General features: G+C 56.4%; 1 protein-coding gene and 1 long non-coding RNA gene across 9 annotated transcripts in view; one reads left to right on the top strand and one right to left on the bottom strand.

Moving 5' to 3' along the window:
* Positions 1 to 17,577, bottom strand: part of OTOF (otoferlin) — a 93,705-nt gene that overhangs the window by 44,628 nt on the left and 31,500 nt on the right. For 6 of the 8 annotated variants that reach the window (XR_009248280.1, XM_058682781.1, XM_058682780.1 and 3 more), the window contains 2 exons: positions 11,676 to 11,775; positions 9,050 to 9,231 (listed from right to left, as the gene is read on the bottom strand). Coding sequence is in view for 7 of the 8 variants with exons in the window: in XM_058682781.1 (XP_058538764.1) it covers positions 9,050 to 9,231; positions 11,676 to 11,775 (282 nt within the window). In the remaining variant the exon portion in view is untranslated. Of the gene's footprint in view, positions 1 to 2,601; positions 2,647 to 9,049; positions 9,232 to 11,675; positions 11,776 to 17,577 lie in introns of all 8 variants that reach the window. The other 2 variants (XM_058682779.1, XM_058682778.1) reach the window with 1 other exon arrangement.
* On the top strand, positions 5,037 to 13,038 carry LOC131484497 (uncharacterized). Its single transcript, XR_009248282.1, has 3 exons — positions 5,037 to 5,243; positions 5,908 to 6,076; positions 12,846 to 13,038. It is a non-coding gene; the product is annotated as an uncharacterized LOC131484497 (long non-coding RNA).

The raw sequence follows: 17,577 nt of genomic DNA on the forward strand, positions 1-17,577 counted from the left end.
ACGTTTTCAAACCTTGGGGGCGTGTTCTGGTGCCCCTTGGTGGGTGTATTTCCTTTATTTCCGATGCCCCAACAATAGCTAATTCATAATTGCGGGCTCTACAGTTGTTTTTTCACAGTGTGTTGAATTTCAGTTAGTTTCAAATATCTTGCCACATCTGGGCAGGACAGGTTGGCCCTTGAGACGAGGACTTGTCCCCAAACTGGCCTGCTTGCCTCTGTGCCCTCGTGGAACCAGGAGGCGTGGGGGGCCCTTGTGTACTTAAGGGGGCCCCTTGTGTGCCAGGGAGCTGGCTCCTCAGATCTCCTCGGTGGCCCAACCCCTTGCAAGTCTCAAGCAAACAGCATCAGGGAAATAGATTTCCCACGTCCCCAGACCAACCTCTCTCAACATCCCACGTACTCAAGGGGACATGAGTTCTTTCATGGCTGGATTCTTCCGTTTTTCCTGTGGCAACTTGCACACGCTTCTACTTACTTCTCAGCAGGGCTTGAAACTAGCCAGCTTTGCCACACGGTAACCTTTCAGAGTTTTAAAACTGTTTTTATAGCTTTTCTTCACCTGGCTACAGAGTTTCAAGTTGCTTAGTCTCTTCTTAGAAATCTCATTTCTGGGGTGCTGGGTGGCTCCGTCGGTTAAGTGTCCGACTTTGGCTCAGGTCATGATTTCACAGTTAGTGGGTTCGAGCCCCGCATCGGGCTCTGTGCTGACAGCTCGGAGCCTGGAGCCTGTTTCAGATTCTGTCTCCCTCCATCTCTGCCCCTCCCCTGCTCTCACTCTGCCTCTCTCTATCTCTGTCTCTCAAAAATAAATAAACATTAAAAAAAAATCTCATTTCCCTCCCCTTTCAATCCTCCTAATGCCCCACACATGAAAATATGGCTGTATCCCATGTGAGGACCAGGGATGGCAAGAGACTCGGATCAGGTAGTGCCAAGGAACCAGCATTTACTACGGGTCGCTCGCCACTGTGAGGTGCCTCTTAGTCCGGCCGTGGCCAGTGTGAATCCCTGGGAGTCTGGCCCAGGACAGACTGGGGAGCTGGAAATCAAGAAGGGCCCTAGGGCATCGCCACTCTCAGCCAGAGGCTGGGGAAGAGACAGGTTGTTTACATCTCGTGAATAGGCCTCTCGTGTCTAAGCGTCCATGCGGGAAACTGAGCCCTTGAAACAGCTCCCTAAGAGGGACTCCCAGCTCAGCCATCATCTCTCACCCTCCACCCCTACCTCCCTGGATTCAGCTCCCTGGCTCCCTCTACAAGCTCCCTCTTCTTCCCTTGCTCAGAGCCTGACAGCCTCCTCAACCCTTCAGGTCTCTGGGCCTGAGTTTTCCCCACACGGTGCCTTTGTCTTGTTGTGCTTTTGTGTGCTTTTGTTTGTGGGAGTTGGAGCTCATATGCTTTTGTTGAAGCAATGATCCACGATGAGTCCCCTGGGACCTTAACGCAGGCGGATGCCTCAAGCCCATACCTGTGCTGACCACCTCAGACCCCTATAGGCACAATCCTGGTGTCCCCACGATGTCCTCCTGTCAACTAGTTTTTCACTTCCTGGTACCACAGTGTGGGGCAAATCCCTTAACATCTCTGAAGCTCAGTTTCCCTATCTGGAAAATAAAGACCCCATTCTTGGCTTTTCAGCTTGCACTGGTGTGTTTGGAGAATTAAATTAAATTTAGAGTCCAGTCAAGTGCTCTAAACTCCCCAGGTCTCTTGTGAACTCTGGGTCGGGAGCTAAATTCCCTGTGTGGCCGTCCTAGCTCTCTGTTCCTGTCCCAGGGCAGGTCACTTCCCCTCTCTGGGACTCAGATTTATCATCTCGAAGAAAGGGCTTTGGACCAGACGCCCCCTCCAGCCGGTCAGCCCTGACTACTACTGCTTCTGTGAACTCCCCACAATGCTAGAGAGTTCTAGAGATGGCATGTGCTTCAGGGGGCCTCTGAGACCCACTCATCAGCCCCAGGCCTTGAGCCTTTCCAACTCCTGTGGCTGGCCTCTCTCATCTGGGGTCCCCATCCCCCTTCTCCCAGACAGGCCCTGACCTCTCCCTCCCCGACGAAGCTTTTTGCGGGATGGAGACGGTGAGGAAGGCCAGAGGGTACGCATATGCTCTGGGGCTTCGTGCCCCAGCCACCCCTGGGGCCACTCCAGGCCCAGAGTCTGTCCTCTGTGGGCCTCCAGGCCTTCATGTCCACCTGCCCAGCCCTGCCTTTATTCTTAGTGGGAGGTGGCCACTTCTTGGGCCTCCCCCACCCCTTTGCCTTCAGTCACATCTTCCCTGACAGGAAAGCCTAAGGGCCTGGCCCGTGGGCGTGGAGCTGAACAAGGAAGTGGAGGCAGAATCCAGACGTTGAAAGGAGGGAGGACGGAGCAGAAGCCAGAAGGCCCAGACGCCTGCCCCACCCCCACTCCACCCCCTCCCTCCCTGACCCTCACCCCTCACGGCCAGATGGACAGACCTCCCTCGCCCTGCCATCCCCCGGTGCTGGCTCTGCCAGGACAGCCCACGCCTAAGCCCTCCGAGACAGGCCATCCCGACATCCGCACCCTGTGGTGAGGAGCCTTTGGGCCCCACGGGCTCCACCCTGGCCTGGGACACCTACTTGTGCTCGCCATCTCTGCCTCCCTTGGTCTTCTCTCTGCCTTTGCTGAGTAGGGGGAAGAAATGAGGAGACAAGGGGATGTGAGTGAGAGGGTGTGGACCAGAGACACTTGCAGATTTAGCCCCTGGCCCTGTTGACCCCCCACTCCCCAAGGGCCTCCTCATCCCAGGGACCCCCTCACCCCACAGCTTCTCGCTGCAGCCTAAACCTGCTGGGCAGGGGTCTGATGGTTCCCAGGCTCTGCCCTGGTCACAGGAGCGGGGCTGGGTGGACACTTCCCAAGCCCAGGAGAGCCTGGAGCCTTGAAATGGGAGGAGGCCTCAGGGTGTCACCTGATCTCCTCCATTCGCAGGCAAGAGCTTGGTGATTTCTACTGTGGGTCTCAGATGCCTCAGGGAATGCAAGGTTAGATGAGCCTGGCCACCCTCCAGGCCTGGGCCACCCTGCTCCTCCTCACCTCCTCCCTGGATCCCCTCCAATGGAGTGGGCAGCTCTCAGGCTCTGACGGCCTTGGAGGGCAAGGGTGGGCCAGAGAGATTCTGGGGATGTGGCAATAAGAGAGCTACCACTTCAGGGCGCAGAGCCTGAAGGGTAAGAACCGTGCCCTTCTCCCTCTTTAGGGAGGCTTTCAGAAAAGCCTTCTGGAATGTTCTCTCAATCCTTCCCTAATGCTATGGCAAGGAAGATGAAGAAAAGAAAGCAGACAACAATTAGGAGATGTTTTAGTGATGTTTTCCCTCTCCTCATGCTGTACTGGCACAGGCCTTGCCCAGGGGGACATGATTCTGTGCCATGACAGCTCAGAACCTACAGGCCTACATAGATCACAGCTGAAGTCCAGCTTTGGCCAGTTGTCCTTTCCATTAGGCAAGCTGGTCAGTTTGTAATTCCTTTCAAAGTACTTAGCATTAGCCAGGTCTCTGCTGGTCACAGAACACCTCGCTGCAGAGAAGGGGAGATAGTCTCAGCAGCCCTGTGCTGGCCCCAGGCCTGGCTTGGAGGCCGGCAGGTCAGGCATGGGTCCCCATTGGGACCCACTGAGAGCTGCATGGGGCTTGCCCCAATGGAGCAGGAGCCCCAGTGAGCTTTTGAGAATGAGGGCCGAATGGGAGATTTACTGACTGCACTCTCACATTAATCCAAACAGGGCCGTCTTTCTCTGAGTCACCCATCCAAGTTTTGAAGGAAGTTTGTTTGCTTGTTGCTTTTTTAAAGAACTCTGTGACCCTGAAGAATTTGAAAATCATTGCAATAGGGGAACCGGAAGGGGAACTGTATCTCCTAGGACTGGGCAAGGATGGAACGGGAAGGAGGAATTGATACACCTGAACAATAAAACGTGAGGTTCTATCTCTTTCCCTTCCGGTTTTGCTCTGAAATCTTGGAGAGCCGTCAGGCTGGCCCAGCGGGGGAGCTTCTCAGGCACATAGCAGGCACAGGTGCTGCACAGCACAGGCTGCCTGGAACATGCCTGCCTCACCCCGTCCTCACACACTCCAGGCCGCTGGGCCTACAAAGGGGCCGCACACAGGCCCACACTCTGAGTGTGGAAATGGAGAAGGGAAAAGGACTGTCTTTCTGTGAAAAAAAAAAAAAGAACATTCTCATGATTTTACCACAACCACTATTAATGACTACAACGAACATGAATAATAAAGCTTCAGCGTTCTGTGCTCAGCCTGCCCTCAGTCACTCGGCCACAAGCAGTAGGGATGGGATGTGGCCCGGCCTCTGTCCTCCTTGCTCGGAGACCTCTCCGTGAAGGCCTGGATGGGTCTGAACTTTCCTCCTAGAGTCCACATTGTGTTTTCAGCGGGTAGGTTGGGTAGGTTCTGTTCCTCAGCCAGCCTTCTGTCTCTCTGGGCCTGGGTTTCACTCCATCACTTCCTCACACCCCCATCCACATTGCTCTGGATGTGCCACTGAAAGCAGCCACTGCGTGGGAGATTCAATATGGCGGCCGCTGGGGAGCTCTGAGGCTTGCTGGGACCCAGTGCTTCATGAGGCCAGACCTCACTTGAACACTCAGCCCTGGGCCGGGGGTGGAGGGGACCCTAACCTCGGGTGAAAGAGCTGGTGAAGCATCGCTTCACCCCTATCCCAGCATGGCCCTGGCCCTGGCTCCTCTGTGCTGAGGTGGGGGAGGGATCATGGGAACTGGGGGGTGAGGCCGGCCGTGCTGACCCCATGCACATCCCAGGGCACACACTGTGGGGATACCCTGCTGCCCCCTGACCCATGGTATAGGAGTGGGGGTACCTGGCTTCCATGGATCTCTGCTGGAGTGGAAGAATGATCCGTAAGGAGAACAAGAAAAGCGGTCCCTCCTTGCTCTCCCAAGATGAGACCCAGCAGAAAGGAACCCAACGGGAACCTCTGCCTTCTCAGGCAGGGGGTGCTGGGCGGAAGGGGGTGGGGCCGTGGAGGGCAGGAGGGCCAGGCAGATGGAGAAAATAAGGAGAGAGTCGCAGAATAGAGGAAATCCACAGGAAAGCCCTAAGAGAAGCTGCACCATTAAAGCTGGGCCTCCTTTCCGTCCCTCTGGATGTGGCTCCTAGAGCCGCATCAGCAACAGAGCCCAGAAGCCAGCGGTGTGTGCGGCTCCCTGGTGTCACAAAGACACATGCACCTGAGTGGCGCTGGTAAGTGTGTGCACGCTCGTGCTGGGCTGAAGTCTCCTTCCCCTTCAGGGACCGGGGCAGGTCACGGAGACTGGAGAGGAAGGAGGAAAGCATCAGGCACTGGCTGAGCACCGACCACACACCGGGTGCTGCAGTGGGTGACTCACATGAAGCATGTCATTTGATCCTCACATCCCTGATGCCCCTCTTACAGGTGGGCAAGTGTAGCTCTGGAGACCAGAGCCGGGATATGAGTCCTGTGTCTCTCCACGTCATCGCATTGCCTCTGGAACATTCCCAGGGTATTTTACAGAAACCTGGCCAAAATCAGAGGCCCCTGGTTGGGGGCAGAGACTAGAGAAGTAGGCAGAGTGGCTCAGAGGGTACGAGACTGACTGGGGCCTGGGATTGATGGAACCGTGGGAGGAAAGGGTTAATGGGCTACTGGTGTTGGGTTGGGGATTGGGGGGGTGCTCAGGCGGAGGTGCCTGGCAGACATTCCCTGAGGTCACATGGGAGAAATTTCCAGGAAGATACTTAAGGCCTTCAGAGTGAGTTCCCTTAAGTGAGTACCTCTGCCGAGACCTGTCCTGGGGTAGTGAGAGCAGATGGCTGGAGCCCAGCTGGGGGGGTGCCCAGGCCCCAGAGGGAGAAGTGTGGGCTCACCACGACCTCCCCACATCAGCCTCCTCTGTCATCCATGGAAGAGTCTCTGCCAGTCCAAGGCCGAGGCTGTTTCCTGCCCATTCACTCCACCGGGCTCCCCTCCGCCCTCCAGCAAGCGCCCTACGGAGCCATGTTGGACGGGGAGGAATGGATTCCCGCCCCAGACCCCTGTGGATCCAGAAGACCAGGTGAGACACTGCTGTTCGCTAGCAATGAGGGTTTCCTGCTGCTGCTGGTTGGCCAGAGGAGAGACAAGAGAGGCGCCTAGTAGACTGAGCACCTTGATCTTTGAAGGGGTGGGCCTTTTTAGGAATGAACGGAGGGCAAGGGGCAGATGTGGGGAAGGAAGACTTCGCTGGGGGTCAGAGGCTAGGCACATATATCCCTTTCCTCCTCCGTCCCTTTGTTGACCAAAGCCTGTCTGGAGGGCTCGCCAGTCCGGAAGACGGTGGCTCTCTCCCAGGCTCCAGAGCTGACGGGCCTGGCTGGTTGGTACTTGTGAGATGAGTGTGAGACATAACACCTCGGGCTGCAAGGCCAACTATCAGGTTCCTGCAGCATCCACACTCCTTGACCCAGAGCTCACATGCCCTTTACATGCAGCCAGAATTAAGCCGTAGGATGAGCCCAAATGCTCTAAAGCTGTTCTACCTTCTCCTCACCAGCAAAGGGCCCTCCCGAATGTTCTCACCTCTTCCCCCTACCCGGCCTGCTGGCTGCGTGGCTAGGCCTGGCAAGGGCACCGACCCCCAGGTGCTCTCAGCATCTGGGCCAGTGGCCCCCGCGACAGCAGGGGAACCATGCGCTCCCTCACAAAGCCCCTCCAACACAGGGCTGTGGCATCTGGAAGACAAGGGGGCTCTGACCATGGTTGTCACCCTCTCCCAATTCCCAATCCCAGATAAAATCCTCCCTCCTGGGGCGCCTGCGTGGCTCGATCGGTGAAGCATCTGACTCTTGATTTTGGCTCAGGTCACGATCTCACAAGTTTGTGAGTTCAAGCCCCGCGCTGACAGTGTAGAGCCTGCTTGGGATTCTCTGTCTGCCTATCTCTCTGTCTCTCTCAAAATAAATAAGTAAACTTAAGAACACACACACACACACACACACACACACACACACAACAACAACAAAACCCTTCCTCCTGCTGCGGCCTCCTGCTGCTGCCCTGGGAGAGGCCACTGAAACCAGGGAGAGGTGGGGAAATCCTGAGCCAGGTTGAGGGAGGATAGGAGAGGCCCTCTGCTGGTCTGGGGACCAAAGCTCCTCACTTTGTTCTACTGCCTCCACTCAAGCCCCGTCTGTCAGCCTCCTGGCCCCTTCTCGTGAGCCCCGAGCCACAGTAGCCACAGAGGGTGGCCCTCGGCTGTCAAGAGCTCCCAGACAGCTGTTTCACACTGGTGCTACCCATGAGATCCAGAGTATCCCTGGGTCCCTCGGGACATCACAGTTGTAGAGCGGCCAGGATACGTAGCCCGTTCCTGTAATTGGCCCAGAGGGGTAGGGGACTCGCTCACTGTCATTTGGCTTAGTTAGTAGCAACCAGGATGGGGCCAAATGGAACTTAGCTTCCCTGATTCGGGGCCGGTGCTCCTTCCCTTCAATTGTTGGCTGTCACCTGGCTTCCAATCTTGCTCCCCCTCCTAGAGCCCAGCTGCAGGGACAGCTGCAGAGTCCCCGACAGTCCCCGCGTGCTCTTCCTTCGTGGGGACAGAGGATTGGGACGGGTTGGTGCCCTCTGCATCAGCGTCTTCTGGCTCCCGTCACCATTTCCAGCCTGATTCCTGACCCTTTGCATTGTCCAGCTGCCAAGAGCCTGTCTGTCCCCAGCCCTTATGTGGGGCAGCACTCGGCACCCCGGTTACAACCTGTCCCCCTGTGGTCCTTTCGTCTCTCCTAATGGCAGGATGGGGGGAGCGTTCTCATTGTTCTGGGTCTCATTTTACAGGTTAGGAGAGACAGTAAAGAGGGTATGTGACCAGCTGAGGGCCACAAGACTGGTTGGAGGCAGAGCTGGGACTCAGACCTGAGTCTCCTGAGGCCAAATTGCATGCCCTCTCCATCCGGCTGGCCAGAGTCTAAGGAGGACAGGCTCCCTCCCAGCTGGAGTGGGTGATGCCACCCCTCCCCCAGCTGGTCTGGAGCCAACGTCCGCTGTATTTGTCACACGCATGGTCCCTTTGACCTTGTTACCTGACCTGGCTCTCAGGGTCTTAAGCTTGTATAGTGTGTGTGTGTGTGTGTGTGGCCCGAGAGGAGTGGCTCAAGTACAAAGAAGAAAAGCACATTCGTCTAATAAAAACATATCAATTCAATTACCTTGATTTACATACGTGGTTTTTTTCAGAACAGGGACAGAATACATTTTTTTGGAAAGCAAAGGGCAGGAGATTGGAGGGAACGATCACCAGGAAGGGGTCCCCTTCTCTAAAACTTTAGAGGTGCCACTGACTTACCTGCATTTTGCATGTTATTCCCAGCAGACTAGGAATCCGTAGCCAACATTTTACTAACTTAGGGTCTGTCTCTCAGAGTTCTAAGAGTAATGTCATTGCGTTTCCTTTTGGGGGAAAAGTCCTGCATTTGGAATGAGCAGGCCTGGATGCAGCTTCCTGACACCCGTGTGTGGTAGGACATCGCAGGGGTGAATCCTAGACACTGAGGGTGTCAGGACACATTCTTCTCAACAAGAGAGAGGCTGGCTCCCAACCAGGACCTTTGGCTTCACCCCGGCAGGAAAAGGCCTCCCTCTCTTGGGCCTGCCTGGGGCCAGGGTGGACGGCGGGCTGCCTGGGGCTGGTCTGGCACTTCTGGGTCTTGGACCCAAAAGGTTAGAGCCCCCTTCTGTCTGCTTCACCCATTCTGTCAGGAGGCAGGAGTCTAGCCTCTTTCCCTCAAGTCCTCCCTCAGGGGAGCAGAAGGCTGGGCCCCTCAGCTTGATCCCAGATACCCTGCCCCCCCGCCCAGTGAGACTGGGGTGGGGGAACAGGTGTCGAGGGCCCTGTAGAAATACACTCCTGCCTCGTGTATGTCTCTCCAGCAACTCAGCCCTGTCCACTGAGCCCAGTCATGCCGAGAGGGCCCTTCGCGGGGAACCAAGGCCCAGGAATCCTCCCAGTGTCTTTGGGGGTGGTGGGAGGCCAGAGGGCCCAGCCTCTTACCTCCGGAAGCTCTTCTCGCCTGGTGTCCGGGAGCTGGGGCGGGAGCCGGGGAGCAGTCCATCCGTCTCCTGGCTGTCCTTCTCTTCCTCATGAAGGGACTCATCCCCCAGGAAGTCCCCATCATCCCAGGAGCCCACCGTGCCATCTGTGGCCTGATATCGGACCTCCACGCACAGGCTGGTCTGGAGGGAGAGGGGCAGGTGGTGAGCAAGGGTACAGCAATAGCAAGGACCATCCCGCGCACTCTTTGTGATGTTTACAAAGTGCTTTCACTTCCTCCCCCGGCCGGAGGAAGGCAAAGTGCGCGTTAGCCTCCCCACACCTCCCATTTTACAGATAAGAAAACTGAGGCTCAGAAAGACTGAGACTCACAGACTCAGTCCACTTAACGGGTTCTGGCCCCTGGTCCTGCTGCACTTGGCTCTACTCCTCCCTGGTGCCCAAGGTGGAGGGCGCGCCCGGGACAAGCTGAGCCCAGACGGCAGTAGGCTCTCTGGGCCCACTGTCTACGAAGAATATCATTCAGTGTCCTCAGTGCTAGAGGTCCCCCCCTCGTCCTCAGAAGCGGGGCTGCCCTGCTCTCACTCCTGATGCGAACCCGAGATGGGATGTGAGCAGGACGTGCCTCCAGGAGAGGGGACCCCCGGACACCTCCCAAGGCATGGGGCCGGCACTTCTTCCTGTTCATGTGACACTCCTGCTCTGGAGAAGGGACTTGGGGGTCACTCTGGGCTTTTCTCTGGGGAAAAGTGGAGTGCCCACCTGGGCCCAGGCTGTGCGCCCGAGAATCCTGGGAGGGCCTCTTGCTCTGGGTCCTCGGGCCACTTGCCTCCTTTCAGCTCTAGTGTCTCCCCGGTGCACAGGGAAGACTCATTCTAGTTCCTTCCTCAACCTGCACGGGTGTCAGTATGCCTCCCAGATGCACTTGCCCTCCCTCAGAGATTGGGGGTTGGCTTTCTCCGGCGACCCACACAGGCAGCCTTTGCTTGGCACGTGGGCTTCCGAACGATTTTCCGGAGGGGGGGCGGGTCGAAGGAAAAGCCCTCACTGTTCTAGATGTCATGCTAAGATGCTTTACTGTAAACTCATTTTACAGGCCTGAGCCAGGCTCAGCTCAAACCTCATTTGATCTTCTCAACACTTCAACGTATCCTACCTAACATTTCCGAGAGGGCAAATTACTTGCTCGAAGTCACACAGCTAGAAAGTGGTAGTGCTGGGATTTGAGCTGAGCCAGACTGACTCCAAGCCTCGTGGCCTTCCCGCTGAGCCAGCGTGGCCCTTTGGATGGGACCAGGTGTGTTGTGCTGGCAAAACGGTGGCCTGGGATTGGAAGCCCTGGGTCCCGGTGTCAGCTCTGCTGTTGACCAGCCGTCTGACCTTGACTAAATTCGTTCTCCATCCAGGACCTCAGGGCTCCCATCCACAAAATGAGTGGCAAAGGTGGGTGGTAGTATACTAGATAATCTGTGAGGCCCGTCCTCCGCTAAATTCCTAAACCCGATTCTAGAAATACAGAACGTGGTCCGCGCTGCCTGCTCGTCTCTGCCCGCTTCCTCTGTTCTCTCTCCTCTCACTTCCTCCCACTGGTGACCGTAGCTTGTTCTGCACCCCGCCCCCCCTGCTGGGGTGGCTGAGCTCCCCTGACTTTGGGAAGCCCCCCTGCCCACCTCTGCCCCTGGAGAGAACGGCCTGGCTGGGGCCCAGCTGAGAAGTCTCAAGTGCCCTCCTGTCCTCTGCAAGGAAGTATCCTGAGATACAAAGGCACCGTGGGAACGTCCGCTCCACCCTTGGCGCTCCTCCCATTCTGGCTCCCCCGTGGCCGCCGCCCTGCCTTCTGAGGCTATTCTGACTTATCCCAAGTCTTGCTTAGCTCTTCTAAGCACTATCTGCATATGCTCTTCTAATCCTCGGACAATTCCTGTGGAGCAGATGCTATAATTTGGCTCACTTTGCAGAGGATAGGCAGCCTGCCCAAGTCCCACAGTTGGTGGCCCAACCACGGTCCATGCGCAGGGGCTGTGTCCCTGCCTGTGAGTGGGCATGAGTCAGCCGAAGGGGACAAACGCATCAGAGCAGAGTCTGGGATCGGGGCATCCAGATGAGCTCATTTCTTTCCTTTGTTAGAACAGGTGCCGAGTGCCCACAGACTGTGCGCCGTTCGTATGCGTGTGTTCGTGTTGGAGGTGCTGAGATGGGAGGTGACAACAGGAATAGAAACAAGGTACTGCCCTCGCAGAATGGCCGGTCTTAGGGAGGCTCCGAGGCAGGCATCCAGAGTGAAGATCACGCCCTGGAGTGGCCGGCAGGGCTCAGCCTGGCCCTTGGGTGATGGGAGAGGCCCCTGTGGCGATTCCTGAGCTGCTCAGTGGAGAAGGGAGGGGATGTCCCAGTCCCCCTTGTCTTGTGCTCTCACCGCAGGAAGGGCTGTGGGACCTGGGACGGCAGACCCCGAGCCCAGGGCTCTGGTCACGCCCCCCCGGCAGGGGGGCTCTGGCAGTCTGACCTGAGTCTCTTCCTCCTGCCTCACCTCTCCATCCATTAGGAGCATCCCCCAGACCACCCCGTGTGGCCCCCAGGGGACCCCACAAAGGGCAAGTCCAGGGACTTTCTGGGGCAAACCCACCTTGATGATAGCATTGTTGTCATCGATCAGTGTGTCGGTCACCTCCACGCGCTTCTCCTCCACCACCTTCTGCAACACCATGCGGAAGGTCCCGATCAGCCTGTGGACGGGAGAGGGGGCATGGCCGCATCACATGAGAGAGGAGCTCCCATCCCAGGAGGATGTGGCTGGCTGGGGACCGGGCTGGAGAGACAGAGGGCTCGCTCAGTCTCCAGGCTAAGCTTGGAGAAGGTGGCCCCAGAGCCAGGGCTGGTCCTGGCCAGGGCAACGTGTCCAGGAGCGTACGTGACCCCGACCAGTGTGAGTGGTTGTCTGTGTGAGACCCATTTCCCTGGCGCTCGTGGGCAGAGAACCCCCTGGGGGGATGTCAACAGACTGGGGGCAGGGTACCCCCTGGCTTGTGGAGTTGGGGTTCAGCCGAGCCCCTGCCCAGATGCCCAGTGTGGAGGCTACTGGGGAGGGTCCATGAGCAGTGTCTCCCCCTTCCGCCGCCCTAACCACCACCAAGGTCTCTACCTGCCCCAACACCACTGGCTCACTGGTCCTGTTTAGTCAGCAATGCCCACACCTGCCTTCTGCAAGCCCATTGAGGGCAAGGGTCCATCTGGTGGCAGGATCCCCATATTCCCAGACAAAGTGCAGGGCTGTGAAGAGTTCAGTCTTGCAGTCGGAGGCGGGGACTTGAAGCCCACCTCTGCCACCAGCCAGTTCCCTGCTTTCCCTGACAATTTAAGCTCTCTCCATCTGTGTTCTCCTAAGGTGAGTTACTAAAATCCCTGCTTCCCAGAGCCGTTTAGAGGGCTGAGAGCCTCGGTGCCAAGTTCTCACCAGAGCGTCTAGCATTCCATCACAGTCAGCATTCCAAAAGCAATCTGGTTGATATCAAGGGGTGTTGCTATACGTTGAGCCTCTCCGGGGCAGGGGCCATGTTTCCTATTTCCAGCCCCTATTTGAGTTTCTCAGCACACAGGAGATCTCAGTATCTGCTGGCTGAATTAATGAACAACAGTGGGTGTCTAATAAATGCTGACCGAGTTGACTGGAACCCCATTTCACCCTGCGGTTTGAAGGTTATTGCTCTGGGAGAGAACAGGGTAGTCGGAGAGATGTTCTCACGTGGTGATTCCAAATGGGGTAGATTAAAATGTGCACACCATTTCTGGTTGAAAGGACAGAGACCGAGGGGAGCACCTGCAGCGCGTGAGAGCCAGAGGGGGCCTTAGGATCACCCAGTGCCGCCCTTGATTCACGGAGGAAGGAAGGCGAGACCGAGAAAGCAGGAAGGGACTCCGTTAACCGATGGCAATTTCGAGCCAGGTGAGGCATCAGGTGAATTCTGACTTTAATGGACGTATCTGATGTCTGTACTCTCCTGAGGAACATGGAGGGTGAACACTATATATATATATATATATATATATATATATATATTTTTTTTTTTTTTTTTTTTTTTTTTTTTTTTTAAAGGCCTCCTTTCTGTGTGAGGAGGGGAAGTGGTGGGAGCAGCCACCGTGGATAAATATGAAATGCTTCCCCCTGGAGCTCAGACCCCTCTCAGCTGGCTGTTCTGCCTCCTTGAGGGTGAGACTGTTCATACCATTCCTCTACTGGAGACCCCTTACCAGGCTTCTAGGTGCTTCTCAGACCCAGCCCAGCAGACGCCTCCTCCCTGGCTGGGTCCTGGCCTCTCCCCAGCTTGAGCAGTGCCCAGAGAGAAGTGCCGGGATGGGATCGAGGTGGGGGCGGCGGGGGTGGGGGGGAACCTGGGGCAGCTGTGGATACTCAGGCACAACTTTCCTAGAAGACGCTCCTAGCACCGCAGAGGATCGGCAGACATGCTGTAATGTGGCAAGACACCCCCGGGGGGCAGGGTGGTGCTAACTAAGGTCAGTCTCAGACCTTGCACTTGGAGGGCCCAAGAGGAAGGCTTGTCCAGCATTTTGTTAAGGAGGGTCCCTCAGCATCCTCCCTGACATGCAGTCTCCAGCCCCTGCTAGACACCCTGTGACGGGGATCTCACTACTCCACAGCTGCTCTCACTGCTTTAACCCCACAGTGAGCCAAGGTCCACCTCTTGGCAAATTCCCCACTCCTGGTCTAAGCCTTGTCCACACACAGACTCAGTGCCATCCTTAACAGAAGCAGTGTAGACAGCGGATAGAGCCTGGGCTCTGGAGTCAGATAGAAGTGGGCTCACCTTGCAGGATCTAAGGGGGGAGATTCCACCACCTGACGGCTGTGTGGCTTTGGCTAGCTCTCCAACCTCTCTGAGCCCCACGGCTCTCCAAAGGAGGTGACACTACCCGCTTCACTGGGTGGCGGTGAGAGCATTCAAGTGAAATTCCTCCAACACTGCCTCACTCAGACACCTGGACCTCCTCCCTCCCCTGAGTGCAGGGCTTGCTGTCTGGAGGGCCCAGGCAGTGCTGGTCTTCTCTGCAGGATGGGCTCTGCGGGCAGGTGCACAGCCTCACAGAGCCAGGGTCTGTCTGTGCCCAGAGGGTGGGGCTGGGACCCTGGGACCCAGGGGGTGGCTTGGGGTGGGGGGGGGGTTTCACTCCTAACAGAGTCCCCCAACCTCCTCCAAATGAAAATAAAAAATAGTGTTCTTTGAAAAGGACAATTGCTATTATCCCAGTCGTAAGTAAAGTATGAAGGAAAGCGTTTTTATAAAACTTTGATTTTTTTGTGGGTCCGTCCGTAACGCACCGTTCTAAGCAACACCAGGGTGCCTGCTTTGAAAACACAGCTTTAACACAAGTGTCCTAATACTGCTTCCGACCGAATGCCACCCTTCAGCTCCCTCCGTAAACGCTCTCTGGGGAAGGAGCTAGTGCAGGAAGCCCCAGCTGTGGCCTGTGTGGTGACCCCAGAGACCACCCTGTCCAGCCGGGCTGCCCTTTGTCCGCCCAGCTGCAAACTCATGAGGTCGGCCTGTTGCCTCTTCTCCCCTGGGTGGGTCAGCATGGAGGGGCCACCTAGGAGAGGGGGCCCAGGGTGACCAGGTAGGGTGGGCTCATGTACCCTTGGACACCTGCAGCGTCCTTTCCCTGGAAAGTGGAGGTGTGAGGCCGTTTGTCCTGTGAAAGGACAGGAGCACTGGCCCGGGGGTCAGGAGGTCTGGGTTGAAGACCACCTCTGCCCCAACCCTGTTGTGTGATCCTGGGTAAGAGCCCTTTCTGGGCCTCAGTTTCCCCCAAGACTGTTAGATGAAGGACCTGGGACCTGATGTTCTGTCCTCTGAAAATCATGCTTATGTGGCCCATGCAAGTTACCCGTCACAAAGAAGGCACCCCCTGCAGAGCCCATGTCCCCCCCCCAGGAGGCTGGGCTGGCCTCCACGGAGTGGCCAGGTAGGCTGGGCGGGGGCAGAATTCCTGGATAATTAGCCAGCAGGGAGGGGGCCTCAGGCATGAATGGGTCCACAGACTGACCACAATAGAGCGGCAACCAGGCACCAGGGCCTGTCAATAATTCATTGCTTTCCCCCTGGGAGCCCGTGTCAAGTGCCCAAGGTCTGGCCAGGCCTCCGCTGCTCTCCTGGCTCCTGAATTATTCAGAAGTCCCAGGAGACTGGCGCCTGCATCAGGCCATCCCCCCGCCCCCACGCCCCAAAGGTTCTGGACAGTTCTGGACAGGTGAAGGGGGACACACAAGATCCTGTGGACCCAGCACCTTGTTCTCACAGGAGGCCCACGGTTCCTGAAGGAAGACCTCGTTCAAGGTGGGCCAGGCAGACCTACCATGTCTCTTCCTCCTGGAAGCCCCTACAGCCACTGGGTAAGGGGCCAGTGTCCAAGCCACCCTCTACTTCTAGAGCAAGTCTTTCTCTGAGATAGGTGCTAATGGGCTCAGGGCCATGAATCCTATTTCTCATACCAGCTTCCTTTCCCTCAGTTTCCCCGACTGCCTCAATCATGTGACCTGGCTCTCACCCTGGAGGGTGCCATGAGTTCTTCAGAGAAGAAAGGCCATTTGGATTTCTGCTTCCAGACCCTTCCACCCTGCGTACCTTCTGCCTCCTGACCCCATGGGGGCATTCATTCATTCATTCATTCCACAAAGTAATTGGGGGCCTGCTCAGGGCCAGGTGTGACAGGTGTGGCTTTGCTGGCTGGTGAGCTCGGTGCGAACCCCAGAGGCTTCCCCTCCGTTCGGCTGCCCCTTGGGAAGCAGACTGGCAACCGCAGGGTGGGCAGACCTGGGCCCCACCCGACTCCGAGTACCTTGCCCTCCCACGCCGGCCCCCAAGCTGGCCTGTGTCAGGATGGACTCTGTCTGTGCTCTCCACGAGACGGGCACCCCTTTCCCCATCCCAGCCCTGTAGCCAACAGTGTTTCAACATTCCATGGGCTTTCCAAGGAAATGAGAGGACCCTCTCCCTTCAGGCCCAGACCTCCCTGGGAGGGGTTTCCTGCCTCCTTGTGGGTGGGTCAGGGGAAGATGGGAAGAGAGGAAGAGGGGAGAATTAGGTTAGAATCTCTCCTCTGTCTCCTCTGGCATTTTAGAACAACTAATTGAAGCCTGAAGTTTCGGCGTATTCACTGGGATGGTGTTCAGTTTCTCAATTTAACAAATATTCTTCGATTTGTTTGTAGCCAGGATTTGGCTATTTCTAAGGGTTTCCAGCATTTTGGGGGCTGTCTAGAGGCTTCGCTGGAAACAACGTACCGATCTCTTTCATGTCTGTGGTTTCTACAATCGCTGCTCACAAATCCTGGTTTCTGGAAGGTCCAGGATTAGGAAGGAGATGAGGAAGCAGACAGCCTTAACCCGGCCCTTCCACTGTCCAGTGGCCTCACTAGCCTCTCTGAGATTCAGTTTCCCTACCTGTGCAGCAAGGGTTTCCCTGGCTGACTTCTGAGGCTTCTGGAAACTCTGACATCTGCGTGTGGGTCCTTGCTGGGGTGCCTGGATGTCTCTCCTGGCCCCCAGCTTCCAATTCTTCGTTTTCCACACCCACTTCGGTCTGCGTGTGGGCCCTCCTCTGTTCCTATTTCTTCTGTCCTCACAGGTCACCTGATGTCTCATCCCAGGGAAGAAGGTTTTGCTTCCTTTTGGGGGCCCCTGGTGGGGTATCTCACTAACTTCTCTTGTGGATACCAGAAGCAGCTGCCTGAATGATGTGCCACCCCAAGAGGCCAAGGGGAGGCCTCTCTGCCCTAAATTTCTCCCCTGTGGGCCTGCCAGCAGGCTGAAATTCCCATATCCCATGCTCAGCTGAGATGTCGTGGGCTTCCAATAAAAACCACAGAATCCTTGAAGTCTATGTGGTTCAGCCCATCTCAATCCAACACCCCCCTACAACATCATGGTCCACTCTCTGCTTGGCCTTTCCCAGTAATGGGGAGCTCGTTACTTCCCAAGAGCTCATTGGTTGGAGAGCTCAAGCTACCTTTCTGCTGTCTACTGTCTCTCAGCAATGCACCCTCGTCCTGGTCCTGCCTCTGGAAATGGCAGAAAACTTTCTTGGGGAACAGGCATGGTGACTTAGTCTCTCATTTTAGTACCTCTAGCGACCACCACCGTGTCTGTCTGGTACAGAATATTTGCTCAGTAAGTGTTTGATGAGTGACTAGAAGAGTGGGTGGATGGATGGGTGGATGGATGGATGGATGGATGGATAGATGGAAGGACGGACCGAAGGATAGACGGAAGGATGGATGGAAGGATGGATGGAAGGATGGAGGGATGGAAGAATGGACAGAAGGTTGGATGGAAGGATGGACAGAAGGATGGATATATAGGTGGATGAACATGTCCTCTATGGTTTTCTCCTCCAGTTCTCATCCTCTTGTCAGATTTAAAGTTCCTTCCCTTGGCAACCACAAAGAGCTGACTACTGGTATTCTCTCCAACCAGCATGAGGGCATTGGAACCCTCCTCTCTCAACACCCCTGCT

This window comes from Neofelis nebulosa, chromosome 9, assembly GCF_028018385.1.
Source record: "Neofelis nebulosa isolate mNeoNeb1 chromosome 9, mNeoNeb1.pri, whole genome shotgun sequence".
Lineage (NCBI taxonomy): Eukaryota > Metazoa > Chordata > Mammalia > Carnivora > Felidae > Neofelis > Neofelis nebulosa.